Below are 19,483 nucleotides of genomic sequence, written 5' to 3'. Positions count from 1 at the left end.
GACGCCAAGGGAGGATGGAAGCGTCCGGGCGTGGAGGGACCACGAGGACCTCATACGGCTGGTGAGCACCGTGGGGCATCCAGGGGCATGCGGCCAAGTGAAGCTGCGGCTACCGGTGTCACCCCGCCAGTCCTGTTCTGTGCTGTCCCTGAGCGTCCCTGGCCAGTGTCTCCGGCTCCACAGTCCCTGAGCTCCCGGAGGCAAAGCCGGAGGGGCCACCGAGGAGCGCAGCATTGATTTCAAGACAATGAGGCGGTGGACAGGAAGCAGGGCACTGGCCGTCCTGGGCCCGACACGAACTGCCTAGCCTCACAAAGGACCTGCTGGGGGCCCATACGGCGCCTGGGTCCCGTACGGCACAGCCACTAGGGAGGGAGGCGGCCCTCCCGGAGTGTCAGCTGACCCCTAGACAGGCGGTGGGTCTCCTTTTGGTCTGGAAGCCCAGGTCTTTCTGTAAGTTGGACCAGCACGTGAGCTGGGCAGTGCGCGGAGACGCGGGGCCGGAGCCTCCAGCCGGGCGTGTGCGCGCCCGTGGGTGCAAGCGGCCACGTGCGCGCGCGCGCCTCTGCCCAGGGGGGGCGCCTTTGTTCGAACCACGCCGAGCGGAGTCCGTGCCACGCCCCACCCGCGGGCTCCGGGAGCCGTGGGGCGCGCGCGCCGGCCCGCGGGACCGGGGAGGCCCGCCGCGCCCCGCTGCGGTGACCGGCAGTGACCCCGCCCCAGGAGCCCTCGGCAGGGGTCAACGACCGCCGCGCCGCCCGGCCCATCACCCTATCGCCTAGCAACGCCCACTCGCGCGCCGCCATTGGGCCGGAGCGCACGCCCCCGGCCCCCGATTGGTCGCGGCGGCGGAGCGAGCCCCGCCCCCGCCCCCCCACGCCAGCCCCGTTCCGCGCGGCCGGAGCGCGGGCCGGTCGGTCGGTGTTCCCGGGGGTCCGGCCGGCCCCCCCGCGTGCCCCCAGCGTGGTCCCCGAGTGGCGCCCAAGCACATCCCCGTCCAGCTTCCCCCGCGCGGCGCGCACACGTGGCCACGCGGCCCGAGGGGGCGGGGGGCGGCCCCGGGAGGGGGCGGGGGGCGGCCCCGGGAGGGGGCGGGGGGCGGCCGCGGGCCTCGGGCCCCGGCGCGTGCGCTTGCGCCTCCGGCGGTTCTGCGCGGGGCCGCGGGGCGGGGCGGGGCTCGGAAGCCGGGGGCGGGGGGAGGGGGTGCCGAGGCGCCCCTCCCGGCGCCCCCCCCCCCCCCCGAGCCTCGGCTCCCCGCGGCTGCGCGCCCCCGCGCGGGGTCCCGGCGGCTCGGCGGCGCGCGGCATCACCCCATCGGCGGCGGCGCGCCGGGTCCCGGGGCGCAGCCCCGACGCTCATTGGCCTGGGCGGCGCAGCCAAGCTGTCAGCCCATGTGGCGTGTCCGCGCGGGGACGGCCGCGGTTAAATAGAGTCGCGCCGGCCTAGAGGGAGCCAGAGAGACGGCAGCGGCCCGGTCTCCCCTCCGCCGCCCGCTCCATCCTCGCTCCGCCGCCCGCTCCATCCTCGCTCCGCCGCCCGCTCCGCCGCCCGCGCCAGACCAGGTACGAGCGGCCCGGCGGGGCCCGGGGCCGGGGAGCCGGGAGGCCGGGGCGGCGGCCCGCACGCTGCGGGCTCGGGGCGCTCCCGCGGGGAGGGGACGGGCCGTCGGGCCGCGGATCCGAGGCGCCCGCTGTGGGTGCGCGGGGCGCCGGGGCCGGCGGGGCGGGTGGGCGAGGGCGGACGCCGGGCGCGCCCCGAACAGCCATTTTGGTCGCGGGCTGGACCACGCGGCCCGCGCCGCCCGGCCGCATCCCGCAGCCCCGGTGCCGAGGGCCGCGGCCGGGGTGCTGGGCCGCGGGGGGGCGGCCGGGTCCCGTCACGTGGGCGCCGCGCGGAGCCCCAGGCGCCGGAGGGCGGGCGGGCGGCGAGGCGAGGCGGCGCCGCGGGGTCTCCAGCCCCTGCCCGGGCCGCGCCGCGCTCGGTGAATAGCAAGTAGGGGGACCGCGGGCGCTCTCTGGAGGCAGCGGCCGCCCCCGAGCCGGGCCGCCCGGGCCGCCAAAGGGCTCTTTATTCGGCGCTGGGGGTGGGGGCTCCCTCCGCGCCGGGACTCGGGCTCGCGGGGCCGCGCGACGAGGACGCTGCTCTCCGCTCACGCGCCCTTGGCTCGGAGAGGCTCGGGGACCCGGGGCGGCCGGAGGCTGTGTCCGCCGGTCCTTAGCGCCACGAGGCCCTGGGGCTTTGGCGGAAGTGGCCGGACCAAGCCTGGCTTTGCCCCCTCCTCCAGGGGCCGCCCAGGAGGGCTCGTGCTCAGGTTGGGGTGGGGGCTCTCCGCGCAGGGGGGCTTCGGGGGACCTGAGTCTGGGTGGTCCGCCGGGCTGTGCAGAGGTCGGCCGGGGGTGTCCTGAGGCCTCACCTGCACAGGTGTGCGGGCGTGAGCAGCCCTTGCCCCCCCCCAACCAAGGACGGATCTCCCAGGTTGGACCCTGCTTGGGTGGTCTGACCAGCTGGGTGGGTCCCCCTGCAGGGGGTCACTTGGGACTCCCGTGTTCCTCCCAAGCCCTGGCAGTCCATGGACTGCCCCCAGTGGAGAACAAGCCGGCATGTGGGGTGTAGGGCCCACTGGTCAGTGTGGGCCAACTCCCCCAGCTCTCCTGCTGCTTTCCCATCAGACTTTGGCCCCTCTTCTGCTCGCTTGATTCCAGGAGGGTCAGCTTCTAAGAGACTGAAGGCCAAGTGGCCCCGTCCCCGGAAGAGTTTGGCCCTTCCAGGATGGCCCTGTCCCAGGAGCACCCCAGCAGCAGGGTGCGGAGCCCACCTGCCCACAGAGTACAGGGCAGCAGGGCCACAGCTTAGTCACCCAGGCCAGGGCCCCACATGGCACAGGTCAGTGCCGAAGGCTGGAGGGCCCAACCCTCCCAATGATGAGTAAGGGCCGGCTGGACCGCCATCGCCATGGACCCCCACCCCACGCACGCGGGGCTTCTGTCCCAGCCAGTGCAGGGCACAGGAGCTGGCCTTGTGGACTGTGGTCTCAGAGCTCTCAGACCCATAGGTGGTGCTGTGGGGTCGGGAAGCCAGGGGAGAGGGCGGGAGGCTGCATCCTGGTGGTGTGGCCGCCGCAGCTGACCAGCCCCAGGCCCGCACGCTGCCCTCCCTGTACAGAACAGCCATGGAGGAGGTGGTGATCGCTGGTATGTCCGGGAGGCTGCCCGAGTCGGACAACATGGAGGAGTTCTGGGCCAATCTCATCGGCGGCATAGACATGGTGACAGACGACGACAGGAGATGGAAGGCTGGTGAGTGGGTGGCCCCCGCACTCCCCTCCCGCCCAGGCTGACCGGCTCCAGCCTGAGCCCCCGTCCCAGCGTCAGAGCCACTGGACACCAAGGCAAGGCTGGGGACTGCGAGCCCGGGCATGGCCGAGCTAGGTGACCCACTGAGGGGGGCAGATCCAGGGTGAGGCCAGGTGGGGCAGGCACCCCTGGTCCCACCGCCCACCACCCTGTCCCTCCGAGCCCAGCCAGCCACTGCCAGATAAGATGCCAGGCTCTCTCGGGAAGCTGGTTTGACTCCCTCCCGCCCAGGAGGTGCTTCCGCAGAGCCAGAGCCGTTGTACCTGATCTGCGGGGTGTGAGTCAGCCGGTGGAGCTGGGATGGCCGCTGCCGCCAGGCAGCATTAGGGCAGGCAGGGGTCTCCGGCTGGGGCAGTGGTGAGCGGGAGGAGGCCCCGTCCCCACTGTGCTCTGCTCCGAGGCCACCTCCCACGTGGCTACCCAGTGGGGCCCCTGCTCAGAAGCAGGGCTGCTGTCACTCACGGGGCCCCCGAGACCCAGCAGCACTGGCCCCTGCCCAGTCTTCTTGAGGAGCTCGTGGCTCCCCATCACGGCGGGGACTTTGCCGTTGGTCCCTCGGGTCCCACAGCCCTCCACCTGCCCGTGTCCGCAGGGCTCTATGGCCTGCCCAGGCGGTCCGGCAAGCTGAAGGACCTGTCCAGGTTCGACGCCTCCTTCTTCGGGGTCCACCCAAAGCAGGCTCACACGATGGACCCCCAGCTGCGCTTGTTGTTGGAGGTCGCCTACGAGGCCATCTTGGACGGAGGTGGGTCCCCATGAGGCTGCGGGCCAGCCGTGGCCTCCTTGGGGCTGGGGGCCCGTCCCTGAGGTTCCCGCCTCTCCAGAAATCGTGACCACGCTGCCTCTTCCCGCTTCTAAAAGCAGAAGGTCTGAAGACCAGAAATAGCAAGGAAGCAGCCCAGGGCGCTGTGGCTCTCCAGGGCCGTGGCTCAGGGCCCATGGGCTCAGGGCGGTGCAGGAGGCGTGGGCCTGGGAGCAGGCTGAGGTTTCATAACAGCGCGCGCAGGTGTCCCTGGCGTGCCCTGACGCCCCAGTTCCCTCCCTCCCCAGAGGACGGCTGCTCTTGGGGCGAGGGTGGAGTACCAGGCCGACCGGGAGGTGGGGGCCGGTCCCCAGGACTCGTGCCCTCCATTCTCCCCTTGTCTGGGCTGTGTCTGGCCTTGTACAAGTGCCTTGAGACAGCTGTCCCTTGTCGCGGGGCACAGACCTGTCCCTGCCACCCCAGGGGCCTAGGAGTCCCGCCTGGTGGGAAGAGGAGGCTGGCCTCGTGGGCGGGGCACCTCAGCAGGTGGGTGGCAGGAGCCCGGCCCTGAGGGGGAACCTGGGGGCCGACCCATCGCACTGGCGGCCGGCAGTCCCGGCCTTCCCGCTCGCTTGCCCTGCGGCTGGCCAGCCCCTGGGCCCTGAACTCGACAGTGTTGCCGGCACAGAGCTCCCTGGAGTGAAGGGCAAGCAGAGACCTTGGGTTCTGCTCCCCGGGGGGCTGGCCAGGGTCCCTCCCTCCTTTCCCAGCCTGGACACTCAGCCTTTGTCTCCCCCTGTTTCCTTATCTGAGCCTGTCCTAGGGCAGGCTGCCCTTGCTGCTCGGGTGCTCATTGGTCCCTGGGGCTTGCCAGACCCTACTGGTGACACCAGGGGCCAGGGGAGTGTCCCGCAGACAATGCTGCCTTCTGTCCTCACCTCCGGCTTTCTCTGGCCTCTGCCTGACCTAGAGGCTGGAGCCCCACGTGTCTCCCGGGCCCCGAGTTCCCTGTGACCCAGTTATCTGTCTTCCACCCTACCTGGGCTGGCTGCTCTGCTCAGGCCCCTCCAGAGTCGGGCCGAGAGGGGAGGACTTACCCCAGAGCTGGGCAGCCGGCCCAGCCGCCAGGTCTCAGTGTCGCTTCCTGCAGGCATCAACCCAGCGTCACTCCGAGGGACACACACTGGTGTCTGGGTGGGCGTGAGCGGCTCTGAGGCTTCGGAGGCCCTTAGCCGAGACCCCGAGACTCTCGTGGGCTACAGCATGGTGGGCTGCCAGCGTGCCATGATGGCCAACCGTCTCTCCTTCTTCTTTGACTTTAAAGGTGGGTACCCACTCAGCTCCTCTGGGCCCCTGGCTCCCCCAGGATGGCTGGCCGGGGCTCCCAGGGGAGGCCACGCCGCTCGAGCCGCTAGGCCCCCACACTGTGCTGTTGCTCCCAGGGCCCAGCATTGCTCTGGACACAGCGTGCTCGTCCAGCTTCATGGCTCTGCAGAACGCGTACCAGGCCATCCGCAGCGGGCAGTGCCCCAGCGCCATCGTGGGCGGCATCAACATCCTGCTCAAGCCCAACACCTCCGTGCAGTTCATGAAGCTGGGCATGCTGAGTCCCGAGGGCATGTGCAGGTCCTTCGACGAGGCTGGTGAGCTGGCAGCAGGTGGCGGGGGTGGGGCGGGCGGCAGCCCCAGGGCACCTGGCCTGGAGGCTGAGGGTCTGCAGCACCCCGGGCCTCAGTGGCGCTCTGCCCACAGGGAGCGGCTATTGCCGCTCGGAGGCCGTGGTGGTCATGCTGCTGACCAAGAAGTCCCTGGCCCGGCGCGTGTACGCCACCATCCTGAACGCCGGCACCAACACCGACGGCTGCAAGGAGCAAGGTGGGTGCCAGCGGGGCTGGAGGGGCCCCGGGCCGGGCTACCGCGAGGGGTCATCGGCCGGGGGCTGAGGCCCGGCTCGTCCTGCAGGTGTGACCTTCCCCTCCGGAGAGGCGCAGGAGCAGCTCATCCGCTCCCTGTACGAGCCAGCGGGGCTGGCCCCAGAGTCCCTGGAGTACATCGAAGCCCACGGCACAGGCACCAAGGTGAGCGCCCCGCCAGCGCCCCACACCCCACGCCCAAGAGGCACCCGGCTAGGGTCCTGACCCTCCTCCTGTCCTCCACAGGTGGGTGACCCCCAGGAGCTGAACAGCATTGACCGAGCCCTTTGCACCACCCGCCGGGACCCGCTGCTGATTGGGTCCACAAAGTCGAACATGGGGCACCCAGAGCCCGCCTCAGGGCTCGCGGCACTGGCCAAGGTGGGTGGGCGAGTCCAGAGCCGTCCTGCCTGCCAGGCCGGGGTGGGAGGTCCCACGGGCTGTGCTTGAGGGGCGTGAGCCACGGAGGCCCGGACAGCAGGAGCCAGGCCTATGACGGGTCTCTCCTCTTGCTCCCTGTGGGTCAGACACTCAACCAGAAGAGGGGGGCAGCGGGGACTGGGTGGCCTGTGGGGAGACCACGCCCTGTAGCTGCCGGTGCTCTAGGTGCCTTCGGGCTGACGTAGTCACCTGTTGGTGGTTCCCGTAAGAACTGGTTCCTGGAGGGAGCCCTGGCAGGGATGGGGGGGTGCCTCTGTGTCTAGGCCCCCATCCCACCCATCGGGGGCCACCATGGGGCCCTAGGTGAAGGCAGGAGGCTCAGAGAGGGGAAGGGACTCGAGGTCAGATTGTTGGGTCCCTGCACCGTGGCGGGCTGAGGCTGGGGACAGGCAGGCCTCCGGCAACAGTGCTGAGTGTCCGGGACCGGCTGCCCCACTGACTGCGAGCCTCCCGCAGGTGCTGCTGTGCCTGGAACACGGGCTCTGGGCCCCCAACCTCCACTTCCGCAGCCCGAACACTAATATCCCCGCCCTCCGGGAAGGGCGGCTGCAGGTGGTAGACCGGCCACTGCCTGTCCGCGGAGGCATCGTGGCCATCAACTCCTTCGGCTTCGGCGGCTCCAACGTGCACGTCATCCTCAGACCTAACTCACGGCTGCCCTCGCCCACCCCGCACATCACCCTGCCCCGTCTGCTGCGGGCCAGCGGGCGCACCGCGGAGGCTGTGCGCTGCCTGCTGGAACAGGGCCACCGGCACCACCGCGACCTGGCCTTCGTGAGCATGCTCAATGACGTCGCGGCCAGCTCCCCCACCACCATGCCCTTCCGGGGCTTCACGGTGCTGGGCGTGCAGGACGGCAGCCTGGAGGTGCACGAGGCGCCAACGCTGCCCGCCGGCCCGCGGCCGGTCTGGTTCATCTGCTCCGGTGAGAGCCCAGGCCCGCCCTGCGGGGGAGAGTGGGCGCCTGGCGGCTGCCAGCGCTGACCCGTCTCCTTGGGACAGGGATGGGCGCGCAGTGGCACGGGATGGGGTCGAGCCTCATGCGCCTGCACGGCTTTCGGGAGTCCATCCTGCGTTCCGACGAGGTCGTGAAGCCCCTGGGCCTTCAGGTGTCCGAGCTGCTCCTGAGCAAGGACGAGGCCACCTTTGATGACCTCGTCCACACCTTCATCAGCCTCACCGCCATCCAGGTGCGCCCTGGGGGCCCGACGGGCTGCTGGGACGGTGCTGGTGGCCGGACTGGCGTGACGTGTCACGTCCCCTCCCCCCTCCCCCCAGATCGCTCTCATAGACCTGCTGACCTCAATGGGCGTGCGGCCGGACGGCATCATCGGGCACTCCCTGGGGGAGGTGGCCTGTGGCTACGCCGACGGCTGCCTCACTCGGGAGGAGACCATCCTCACTGCCTACTGGCGGGGCCAGTGCATCAAGGAGGCCAGCATTCCTCCAGGAGCCATGGCAGCCGTGGGTGGGTGTCCCCGAGGTCCGCCAGCCTGGGGGTCCGGGGTGGGAGTGTCATCCCTGGGATTCCTTATGTTCCCACGGGGCAGAGGCGGCCACCCACCCCAGCACCCTGCTGGGTGCAGCATGGCGGCCAGCTGTCAACGCCGGCACAGTGGCCACAGGGAGGGCTGAAGCCACGTGGGGTTGAGAACCAGCCCCCACCTGTAGGCAAGCAGCCCGAGGGCTTTCGGGAAAGGCGGCATCAGGGTGGCTCGCTGTGGCTCCCTTCCACTGGCACCTGCTCGTGCTTTGGGTAGGCTGGGCTGGAGACAGGAGGGTCACCTCCAAGAGCCATCACCCTGAGGGGCTGACGGGAGAGGCCAAGGCCCTTGGTGGCCTCAAGTATCTGGGACCCAGCTGCCCGCCCGTGGGACAACAGAGAGAGCACCTTCCCTTGAGATCAAACGCAGCAGGAGCGAAAGTGCCCGTAAAGGTCCGGCTCCGCGGCTGTTATTACCACACCCGTCATTAGGGCCTGCCTCGGGTGGCCCCGTCCTTGCGGGGGCGGGGGGGTGCGCCTGGCTCTCCACAGCGGCCCCTGAGGACACCCCTGCCCACAGGCCTGTCCTGGGAGGAGTGTAAGCAGCGCTGCCCCCCCGGCGTCGTGCCCGCCTGCCACAACTCCGAAGACACGGTGACCATCTCAGGACCACAGGTGGGCCCGCGAGGCCAGGCGTGTCCCCGAGTCCCTTCCTCGTCCCTTGGGGGCAGCTCCGTGGGGACGGGGGTGGGCAGGCAGTCGGTGCGGTTCCCCCCGTACAGCTCTGAACATCTCTGTCCTCAGGCCGAGATGGTCACCTTCTTGGAGCAGCTGAAGAAGGAGGGTGTGTTTGCCAAGGAGGTGCGGACGGGCGGCATGGCCTTCCACTCCTACTTCATGGACCCCATCGCCCCCACGCTGCTGCAGGCGCTCAAGAAGGTGGGTCGGCTGCCCTCGGGGGGGCCGCGCGGAGGCAGGGCGGCGGCGGCCAAGGCCTTGCGCTGACCAGGTCGTGTGCGCAGGTGATCCGGGAGCCCAGGCCCCGCTCGGCTCGCTGGCTCAGCACCTCCATCCCCGAGGCCCAGTGGCAGGGCAGCCTGGCCCGCACGTGCTCGGCGGAGTACAGCGTCAACAACCTCGTGAGCCCGGTGCTGTTCCAGGAGGCGCTCTACCACGTGCCCGAGAACGCCGTGGTGCTTGAGATCGCCCCCCACGCGCTGCTGCAGGTGCGTGCCTCCCCCCCCCCACCGCCCCCGGGGCCGGGGCCCGGGCCGGGGTGGGGAAGGCCGGCCGGTCCCAGGAGGGACCCTGGTCTCAGGGCATCGGCCAAGAGCAGCCGAGGGTCTGGGCCTGGGGGCGGGTGGGAGCCGGTGAGGAAGGTCGAGCCCGTCTACCCCGCCAGGCCGTCCTGAAGAGAAGCCTCAACTCCAGCTGCACCACCGTCCCCTTGATGAAGAAGGACCAGACGGACAACCTGGAGTTCTTCCTCCGGAACGTGGGCAGGCTGCACCTGCTGGGGTGGGTCGGCTGCCCCCGCCGGGGCGCGGGGGAGGGGGCCAGCTTCCGGGGCGGGGTGGGGCGGGCCACAGGGAGCTTCTCCCTGACAGCAAAGCGTTTTTATAGGGCCGCTCGGGGGGCCTTGAGGTCGTCCCCGGGGAGTGGGAGGTGGGTGCCGGGCCACCCCAAGCTCCGTTGCTCTGGCCCCCACCGTGCCCCGTCCGGGTGGCCTCCAGGGCCTCGTGGGAGACGGCTGGCTGTGGCTGCGACGCGGCAGTCCCGGGCCAGGCACCTCACACCACCACGCCCTCTCCCCCAGCATTGACGCCAACCCCAATGACCTGTATCCACCCATGGAGGTCCCGGTGCCCCGGGGGACCCCTCTCATCTCCCCCCACATCAAGTGGGACCACAGTCAGACCTGGGACGTGCCTGCGGCGGGGGACTTCCCCAATGGCTCCAGCGGCTCCTCCGCGGCCACCATCTACAACATCGGTGAGGAGGGGCTGAGGGGAGCCAAGGCCGGGGCACGGGGCTGGCAGGGCTCGCCTTCGCCCGCCCAGGTGCCGGCACTAAGGTTCAGCCCACACAGACACCAGTCCCGAGTCCCCCGACCACTACCTGGTGGACCACTGCATCGACGGCCGCGTGCTCTTCCCCGCCACCGGCTACCTGTGCCTGGTCTGGAGGACGCTGGCGCGGGCCTTGACCCAGAACATGGATGACACGCCTGTGGTGTTTGAGGGGGTGACGCTGCACCAGGCCACCGTCCTGCCCAAGACCGGTGAGGTGGGGCGGCCGCCGGGCGAGGGCAGGAGAGCCGACGGCCGACCCCTGCGGCTCAGCGCCAGCCCTGCTATCCACAGGGATCGTGGCTCTGGAAGTGCGGCTGCTGGAGGCTTCCCGCACCTTCGAGGTGTCTCAGAACGGCAACCTGATCGTGAGCGGTGAGCAGCGGGCGTCCGGCCGGGCCCAGGCTCTCTGGGGGGCTTGGCCTCTGGGGGGCCCTTGACGGCCAGCTCCGTGGGATGCACCTCAGACTGTTCTGCCCTTGCCGCAGGGAAGGTGTACCAGTGGGAGGACCCCGACCCCAAGTTCTTCGACAGCCAGGATGGCCCGGCCCCCACGGACCCCGCGGACCCCACAGCTGCGTTCCGCCTGTCCCAGGGGGACGTGTATAAGGTGCTGCGGCTGCGCGGCTATGACTACGGCCCCCACTTCCAGGGCATCCTGGAGGCCGACCTTGAAGGTAGGGCGCCACGTCCTCGTGGGACGGGCAGGGAACCAGCCTTGGGGTCGCCTCCCTTCAGGCCACACGGCATCCGGGAGCCATCGTGGGGGCGGCGGGTGGGGGAGGCTGTACAGGGTGTGAGGGGGCACGTGGAGGGGAGGGGCCGTGAGCGCGAGAGGCCCGGCCTGGCCGCGCTGACGGCCCCTCGGCCACAGGCAACACAGGCCAGCTGCTGTGGAAGGACAACTGGGTGACCTTCCTGGACGCCATGATGCAGCTCTCCATCCTGGGGACGGCCCAGTGCAGCCTGCGCCTGCCCACCCGCATCACCTCCGTGCACATCGACCCCGCCACGCACCGGCGCAAAGTGTACTCACTCAAGGGCCAGGCCCAAGGTAGCCCCGTGTTCCGGCCCCGCCCCACTGTACCCCCGGCCACCCCGGCCCGCACGCCCCCAACTCGCCCCTGCCTGTCCCCCACAGTGGCCAACGTGGTGGTGAGCAGCTGCCTGAACAGCACAGTGGCCGGGGGCGCCCTCTTCTCGGGCCTGCACGCCTCCACGGCCCCGCGGCGGCTGGAGCACCTGTCCCCCATCCTGGAGAAATTCTGCTTCACCCCACACGTGGAGGGGGAGCTCCTGGCGGGAGACAAGGCCCTGCAGCAGGAGCTGCAGCTGTGCAGGGGTGAGTCCCGGTCCCTGCGGCTGTGCCCCGCCCTTCCTTCACCGCTGCCTCTGGCGGGAGGGAGCCTCACCTGCCCACGCAGCCCCTCGCCGGACCCATTCCAGCTCCACAACCTCCTGCTTCACAAGGAGCAGAAACCCGCCTCCTTGAGAGGCCCCTGGCATCCAGGGTCGGCCTGGGGCATGAGGACAGACTCGTCCTTCCGGCCTCTGTCCCCAGCCAGCCATCGCGGGGGGTGGGGCGTGCGGGGGTCCTGGCCCGGCAGACGGCACCCTGCCCTCGCCCCAGCGCCGATGGGTGGGGGGGTGACTGGTGGGGCGCTGAGCCTGCACTCTGCGGAGCTCATGCCTCGATGATACCCAGGGGCCTGGCTCCTGGTCCTGGAGGACCAGGCTGCCCACTCCGTCCCTCCCATCTGTTCGCTTCTGCAGGGGTGGGGCGGGCAGCGGGCCCTGGGTAGCGATGGGGCCTGCTCTGAGGGCGGGCACAGGGAGCATGGGTGCAGGTGGGACCCTTCCCTAGTGGCCGTCTCTCCCCTCCTCAGGGCTGGCACAGGCCCTGCAGACCAAGGTGGCCCAGCAGGGGCTGAAGATGGTGGTGCCCGGGCTGGACGGGGCTCAGGTCCCCCAGGAGCCCACGCAGCAGGGCCTGCCGCAGCTGCTGGCCGCCGCCGGTCAGCTCCAGCTCAACGGGAGCCCGCCGATGGAGCTGGCGCAGCTCCTGGCCCAGCAGAGGCCCCTGCTGCACGACGACCCGCTGCTCTGCGGCCTGCTCGACGCCCCAGCATTCAAGGCCTGCCTGGACACCTCCATGGAGAACCTGACCAGCCCCCGCATGCGCGTCATCGAGGTGGGTGTGTGGGGCCGGATCTAAGCAGGCTCAGACGTCAGCAGCGCCAGGGCCCCATGAGAGGCTGTGCCGAGGCTGCCCTCGTGTCCTTGCCCCTTCTGCCCTGCTTGAAGGTGGGCTGGGGGGAGGGCACGAGCCGGCAGTCTCTGCGGCAGGGTGGGCGGGTGAGCCTTCCCGGCAGACGTCCGCCGGCTTGGACGAGGGCGTGTGCCTGGTGGGCCGCTGGGCCAGGGTGCTGTCCCCACCTGCAGGTGCTGGCGGGTGCCGGCTGCCTCTACTCCCGCATCCCACCGCTGCTCAGCACCCAGCCCATGCTCCAGCTGGACTACACGGCCACGGACCGCCACCCGCAGGCCCTGGAGGCCGCCCAGGCCAAGCTGCAGGAGTACAACCTGACCCAGGGCCAGTGGGACCCTGCGGGCCCCGTCCCCAGCAGCCTGGGCCCCGCAGACCTGGTGGCGTGCAACGGTGCGGCGGCCACACTCTGTGACCCGGCCGCGGCCCTTGGCAACATGGCGGCCGCTCTCAAGGAGGGTGGCTTCCTGCTGCTGCATACCCTGCTCAGAGGACACCTCCTGGGAGAGACGGTCGCCTTCCTCACCTGCCCGGAGCCCCAGCGAGGCGAGCAGGGCCTCCTGAGCCAGGTGCAGAGGCAGCCTGTGGGCGGGGGCGCGGGAGCCAGCCACGGGGACCCAGCACTGACCCCGCCCCCCACGCAGGATGAGTGGGAGGGGCTGTTTGCCCAGGCGTCCCTGCGTCTGGTGGCCCTGAAGAGGTCCTTCTACGGCTCCGCGCTCTTTTTGTGCCGCCGGCCGGCCCGGCAGGGCAGCCCCGTCTTCCTGCCCGTGGAGGACACCAGCTTCCGCTGGGTGGACTCCCTGAAGGTCAGTGTCTGCGGGGCCGCCCAGCACCACGCCCACGGGCCTGGGGACCCGCTCCGACACCAGCCCTTCCCTCGTCCCGCAGAACATCCTGGCAGACAGCTCCTCCCGACCCGTGTGGCTGACGGCCGCCAGCTGCCCCACGTCGGGCGTCGTGGGCATGGTGAACTGTCTCCGCCGGGAGCCCGGCGGGCACCGGGTCCGGTGAGGGACAGCCCGGGGCTGCAGACCCCCACCCCTCCCCCCGCCCCGCCCTGCCCCCTTCCTCTCTCCGGTTCCTGCTCTCTTCCTCTCCTGCCTCCCCCCTACTCTTTCCACTGCTCCCTCCCTCTCCCCTCCAGGCTCTCTCCCTTGACTGCCCTGCCCCCTCTCCCTGCTCTGCCCTCTCTCCCCCCCACCCCAGATGCATCCTGGTGTCCAACCTCAGCGACACGTCCCCCACCCCCAAGATGGACCCAAGCTCCTCGGAGCTGCAGAAGGTGTTACAGGGGGACCTCGTGATGAATGTCTACCGGGACGGGTCGTGGGGGACCTTCCGCCATTTCCCGCTGGAGCACAGTGAGCGCCCCGAGATAACTCCCCGACCCCCACCGGCCCCCTGCGTTACACCTGGGTGGGCTGAGGGTGACGGGGCCTGGGGGGCCCTGGCTGGAAAGCCCCCGTGGCAGCCCCGCTTCCCTCCTGCCGTCAGGCCTGCCAGAGGAGCAGACTGAGCACGCCTTTGTCAACGTTCTCACCCGGGGGGACCTCTCCTCCATCCGCTGGGTCTGCTCGCCTCTGCGCCACACCCAGACCACTGACCCCAACGTCCACCTCTGCACCGTCAACTACGCCTCCCTCAACTTCCGAGACATCATGCTGGCCACGGGCAAGCTGTCCCCCGACGCCATCCCAGGTGCGGAGCGCATCCTCGGCCGCGGCGGACGCTCTGGGCCAGGGGCTGGGAGGAGGAGGGTCCCCGACCGCAGCGTTCAGGACCTGGAGCCTCCTGGTGCCTGAGCTTGTGCACCGCCCCCCCCCCCCGCCCGCGGGAGACGCAGGGCTCACCGCAGCCGTCTGTCCCCAGGAAAATGGTCCTCCCGGGACTGTATGCTGGGCATGGAGTTCTCTGGCCGGGATGCCAGTGGCAGGCGCGTGATGGGACTAGTGCCCGCGGAAGGCCTGGCCACCTCCGTCCTGCTGTCGGAGGACTTCCTGTGGGATGTGCCGTCCAGCTGGTGAGTCGGGGTCTCGGCCCGTCGCCCTGCACGGCTGTGGCCGAGCCTCAGGCCGAGCTGACCTCCCGTGCTGTGCCCGCAGGACCCTGGAGGAGGCCGTGTCCGTGCCCGTGGTGTACAGCACCGCGTACTACTCGCTGATCGTGCGGGGGCGCATGCAGCGCGGGGAGACGGTGCTCATCCACTCGGGCTCGGGCGGCGTGGGCCAGGCCGCCATCGCCATCGCCCTGAGCCTGGGCTGCCGCGTCTTCACCACCGTGGGTAAGCCCGCCGGCCCTCGCGGGAGCCTGGGGCTGCCAACCCCAGCCCCACGGCCTGGCTCAGCGGCACGCGCCTCTCCCTGCCAGGGTCCGCCGAGAAGCGGGCGTATCTCCAGGCCAGGTTCCCCCAGCTCAGCGAGACCAGCTTTGCCAACTCCCGGGACACGTCCTTCGAACAGCACGTGCTACGGCACACGGCCGGGAAGGGTGAGCGGTGGCCCCAGCACACCCACCCCTCGCCTCCCCCCCCCGGGCCCAGGCAGGGGCCGGGGCTGGACCTGGGCCCGGTGGTGACCTCTCCGACCCCCGCCCCCAGGTGTCGACCTGGTTCTGAACTCTCTGGCGGAGGAGAAGCTGCAGGCCAGCGTGCGCTGCCTGGCCATGCATGGCCGCTTCCTGGAGATCGGCAAATTCGACCTTTCCAACAACCACCAGCTGGGTGAGGCGGGCGGCGGGCGGGCGGGCGGCGGGGGGCAGCTCTCGGGCGAGGTCCGCAGGGCCAGCCGCGGAGGGGGTGCCGCGGGTGGTGAGCCCTCCCCCTGCCCGTGCAGGCATGGCCGTCTTCCTGAAGAACGTGACCTTCCACGGCATCCTGCTCGACTCGCTCCTGAACGACGTGAACCACAGCTGGGGGGAGGTGGCGGCGCTGCTGCAGGCGGGCATTCGGGACGGCGTGGTGCGGCCCCTCAAGTGCACCACGTTCCCTAAGCACCGGGTGGAGGACGCCTTCCGCTTCATGGCGCAGGGGAAGCACATCGGCAAAGTGGTGGTGCAGGTGAGCACAGCCCCTGAGGCTCCCGGCCCCCACCCCCCCACCCCTCCCTGCGGTCGGGGCCTGAGCGGGGCTGCTTGGGCCGCAGGTGCTCGGGGAGGAGCCGGCGGCAGCGCCACAGGTGCCCAGGCCCAGGCTGATGACCGCGGTGTCCAAGACGTTCTGCGTGGCCCACAAGAGCTACATCATCACGGGCGGCCTGGGCGGCTTCGGCCTGGAGCTGGCCCACTGGCTCGTGCTGCGGGGCGCCCAGAGGCTCGTGCTGACCTCTCGCTCCGGGATCCGCACAGGTGAGCGGGCCTGAGGGCCGGGACGCCCGCTCAGCTCTGCACTTTTGGGTCTGGAAGCCCAGGGGGCCGACCACACTGCCCCGTGTCCACAGGCTACCAGGCCAAGCAAGTCCGCGAGTGGAGACGCCAGGGCGTGCAGGTCCTGGTGTCCACCAGCAACGCCAGCTCGCTCGACGGGGCCCGGAGCCTCATCGCGGAGGCCACGCAGCTGGGGCCTGTGGGAGGCGTCTTCAACCTGGCCGTGGTGAGTGTGACTGAGGGGTTCCCGAGCAGGCCCCCTGGGGAAGGCCCTCCCAGGCCACTCTCTCCAGAGCCATGAGGTCAGGACAGCTGCTAAGAGTCCCTGACTCCCAGGTCCTGAGAGATGCCGTGCTAGAGAATCAGACTCCTGAGTTCTTCCAGGACGTCAACAAGCCCAAGTACAGTGGTACCGTGAACTTGGACAGGTGAGGTGTCCGGCCCTCCCAGCCCTGTCCCCGTGTCCGTCCCCCAGCCCGGCCTGGCTCTGACCTGGGAGCAGCTGTCTCTTGCCCTGCGTGCAGCCCAGCACAGTTCCCACCGCCACTCGGGGACCAGGCGGCGGCCTCTGCTGGGGCCTGAGCTGGGGGTTCGGGGCCGTGGAGGCGGTTCAGCCGGTGGGGGCTCCTGGGCATGGCGGCAGGTGGGCTGGGCAAGCAGGGTGTGACTCGAGCACCCACAGGGTGACCCGGGCGGCATGCCCCGAGCTGGACTACTTCGTGGCCTTCTCATCCGTGAGCTGTGGGCGCGGCAACGCCGGCCAGACCAACTACGGCTTCGCCAACTCCACGATGGAGCGCGTGTGTGAGAGGCGCCGGCACGACGGGCTCCCAGGTGGGCCAGCCCGCTCCCCGCCCGGCAGCCCCCACCGCCTGCCGCAGCCCCGACGGGTGCCCCCTCTCACCCTGGCCCGCTGGCCCTGGTCCTCCCGTAGGCCTCGCCGTGCAGTGGGGCGCCATCGGTGACGTGGGCCTCATCATGCAGTCGACGGGCTCCAACGACACGGTCATCGGCGGGACGCTGCCTCAGCGAATGAGCTCCTGCTTGGAGGTGCTGGATTTCTTTCTGAGCCAGCCCTACCCTGTCCTGAGCAGCTTTGTGCTGGCTGAGAAGAAGGCCGCCGCCCAGGGAGACAGCAGCACCCAGCAGGACCTCGTGAAGGCCGTGGCCCACATCCTGGGTGAGGGAGCCCACCGTCCCCGCTAACTGCCATCGTCCTGGCTGGGAAGAGGTTGTGCCTTTTCGCTGCGGGAGAGGCCAGGCGCCCGGGGTTGGCACGGGGCAGGGTGGGAGGCTGCGTGCGGGAAGCAGGCAACCGTGGTTTGGGAAGGGCACCGGTCGCCGGCACGTCCGCGCCCACCCAGCCCCCCCCCCACCGGCCCGCCTGCCAAACTGCCAACGGGGTCCCTGTCCCCAGGCATCCGAGACTTGGCCACTGTCAACCTGGACAGCACGCTGGCGGACCTGGGCCTGGACTCGCTCATGGGCGTGGAGGTGCGGCAGATGCTGGAGCGCGAGCACGACCTCCTGCTGTCCATGCGGGACATTGGGCAGCTCTCGTTCCGCAGGCTGCGGCAGCTGGCCGCCAAGGACGGCCCGGCGAGAGGTGCGTGGCTGTGAGGACAGAGCTGCCGAAAGGGGAGCGTCCCTGGGCCACCCGGCCCCGGGTGCCGCTCTGTGTTGCGGGCTCGCGAGCAGCCGAAGCCACCCCCCCCCCCCGGGGTCAGGGCCCATCCATCGGGCCCCTTCCTGCGAGCCCTTCATGGGGCCTCGGGCCCCCCACCCATCTTTGGCCCTGGGCCTCCCTAGCACCCTCCCCTCCTTACAGAGCTGGCGGACGCCTCGCCCACGAACAGCAGCCCTGCCAGTCCGCAGGCCCCGCTGAACCTGAGCACCCTGCTGGTGAACCCGGAGGGCCCCACCTTGACGCGGCTCAACTCGGTGCAGAGCTCTGAGCGCCCGCTGTTCCTGGTGCATCCCATCGAGGGCTCCGTCACCGTGTTCCACAGCCTGGCTGCCAAGCTCAGCATCCCCACCTACGGCTTGCAGTGTACCCGAGGTGGGACCCGTCCTGCAAGGCTGTCCCCACCCCAGTAAGGCAGGGTGGTGTGCATGTCCCACCCCGGCCACCTGCCGCTGACCTCCTTCTCCCCCGCAGCTGCGCCCCTGGACAGCATCCAGAGTCTGGCCGCCTACTACATCAAGTGCATCCGCCAGGTGCAGCCCGAGGGGCCCTACCGCATCGCCGGCTACTCGTACGGGGCCTGCGTGGCCTTCGAGATGTGCTCGCAGCTGCAGGCCGCGCAGCCCAGCCCCGCCCCCGCGCACAATAGCCTCTTCCTGTTCGACGGCTCGCACGCCTACGTGCTGGCCTACACGCAGGTGAGGCCCTCGGCGTCCGCGGCTCCCCCTGCCCCGCTCGGCCCCCACCCGCCCCGCTGCAGCGGCCCCTTCTCCCTCCGCAGAGCTACCGCGCCAAGATGACCCTGGGCTGCGAGGCGGAGGCCGAGGCCGAGGCCATGTGCTTCTTCGTGCAGCAGTTCACGGACGTGGAGCGCGACAGGGTGGGTCGGGGGGCGGGGGGCGGGGCCAGGGGCGGGGCCACCGCGAGGCTTGGGGTGGGGGCGGGGCGGGGCTCAGGGGGTGGGGCCGGACCCCCGGGTGGGGGCCGCGCGCGCAGCTCACGGGCGTCCCGTGCCCCGGCCCGCAGGTGCTCGAGATGCTCCTGCCGCTGCGGGGCCTGGAGGAGCGCGTGGCGGCCGCCGTGGACCTGATCGCGCGCAGCCACGCGGGCCTGGACCGCCGGCAGCTGAGCTTCGCCGGGCGCTCCTTCTACGACAAGCTGCGCGCCGCCGAGCAGTACGCGCCCCGGGCCACCTACCACGGCAACGTGACGCTGCTGCGCGCCAAGACCGGCGGCCTGTACGGCGAGGGCCTGGGCGCAGACTACAACCTGTCGCAGGTGTGCGACGGGAAGGTGTCGGTGCACGTGATCGAGGGCGACCACCGCACGCTGCTGGAGGGCAGCGGCCTGGAGTCCATCCTCAGCATCATCCACAGCTCCCTGGCCGAGCCCCGCGTCAGCGTGCGGGAGGGCTAAGCTGCCCCCGCGCCCCGGGGGACCGGGGTCCTGCCGGTGGGACCCCGCCCACGCCCCGCCCCCACCCCCACCCCCGCCGCCACAGCGGCCGACTCGGAGACCCGCGGGGTCTGTGAAGGGTCGGCCGGCGGGCGGGGTGCCGTGTGGGGCCCGCGGGGTCTTCCCCCCGCTCGCCCCTTCGGTTCTCCTATTTATTGCGTCGCTTGGGAGACGCCAGGGCCTCGTCCCCCCCTGGGAAGGCGGGGGGCGCAGGAGCCCCAGCCCTGGGGCCCCCATGATGCAGGGGCCTGTGGAAAGGAGCATCCCAGGGCACACGGGCACCCGGTCTGTGTTTGTCTCTATTCGTTTTTCAAGAAACATGATTCATGTTGCTGCTTGAGTTCTGGAATTTACTGTAACTGTCCGTGTCACGGGCCACGTCTGGACGATGTCCCGTCTTCACCCCAACCCGGTGAAGGCCCACCGGCCTCCCCACAGTTGAACCCCACCTGAGCTCTGGCCTCCAGTCACCCTTCCTTCCCTCCTCTGACAGCTGCCATGGGGACCTGGGGTGGCAGGCTGCCCCTCTGCTCCCTGCAGCCCTCAGAGGCAGGGACGGGGCTAGGCTCCTGGAGGGCCAGGCGGAAGCTCTGCTGGGAACACATAGCCAGTGGGATGCAGATAACCCGCCGCTGCAGACTGAAGAGGTGGGCCAGGCTGAGTGTGGGGTCCCCGGCGCTATTGCTTGTTGCCGGAATGCCTTTGTTCCTCAGG

The 19,483-nt window shown here is 70.7% G+C and overlaps 1 protein-coding gene across 2 annotated transcripts; it reads left to right on the top strand.

Annotated features, from left to right (window-relative positions):
* Window positions 1-1,308: 1,308 nt before the first annotated feature.
* On the top strand, window positions 1,309-19,118 carry FASN (fatty acid synthase). 2 transcript variants are annotated; one of them, XM_045984722.1, is made up of 42 exons: window positions 1,309-1,562; window positions 3,163-3,296; window positions 3,946-4,098; window positions 5,246-5,419; window positions 5,538-5,738; window positions 5,848-5,970; window positions 6,058-6,173; window positions 6,255-6,389; window positions 6,906-7,374; window positions 7,452-7,639; window positions 7,728-7,917; window positions 8,513-8,607; window positions 8,737-8,871; window positions 8,955-9,158; window positions 9,335-9,450; window positions 9,749-9,924; window positions 10,022-10,213; window positions 10,296-10,376; window positions 10,490-10,678; window positions 10,876-11,055; window positions 11,143-11,343; window positions 11,888-12,192; window positions 12,444-12,836; window positions 12,912-13,076; window positions 13,159-13,277; window positions 13,477-13,631; window positions 13,765-13,968; window positions 14,140-14,290; window positions 14,373-14,551; window positions 14,638-14,757; window positions 14,867-14,989; window positions 15,102-15,325; window positions 15,411-15,612; window positions 15,705-15,856; window positions 15,967-16,058; window positions 16,313-16,464; window positions 16,565-16,810; window positions 17,048-17,236; window positions 17,459-17,689; window positions 17,789-18,012; window positions 18,096-18,194; window positions 18,341-19,118. In XM_045984722.1, exons 2-42 carry the CDS (start codon window positions 3,170-3,172, stop codon window positions 18,728-18,730), a joined length of 7,560 nt encoding a protein of 2,519 aa, XP_045840678.1. In that variant the 5' UTR covers window positions 1,309-1,562; window positions 3,163-3,169; the 3' UTR covers window positions 18,731-19,118. The 2 variants fall into 2 exon arrangements, with proteins under 2 accessions (XP_045840678.1, XP_045840679.1); XM_045984723.1 differs by having other exon boundaries at window positions 3,137-3,296.
* Window positions 19,119-19,483: the final 365 nt, after the last annotated feature.

The sequence above is a fragment of the Meles meles genome, chromosome 18, assembly GCF_922984935.1.
Source record: "Meles meles chromosome 18, mMelMel3.1 paternal haplotype, whole genome shotgun sequence".
NCBI classification, from domain to species: Eukaryota; Metazoa; Chordata; class Mammalia; order Carnivora; family Mustelidae; genus Meles; species Meles meles.
The sequence above is the reverse complement of the archived record's forward strand: the minus strand, read 5'-3'. Positions and strand labels throughout refer to the sequence as shown.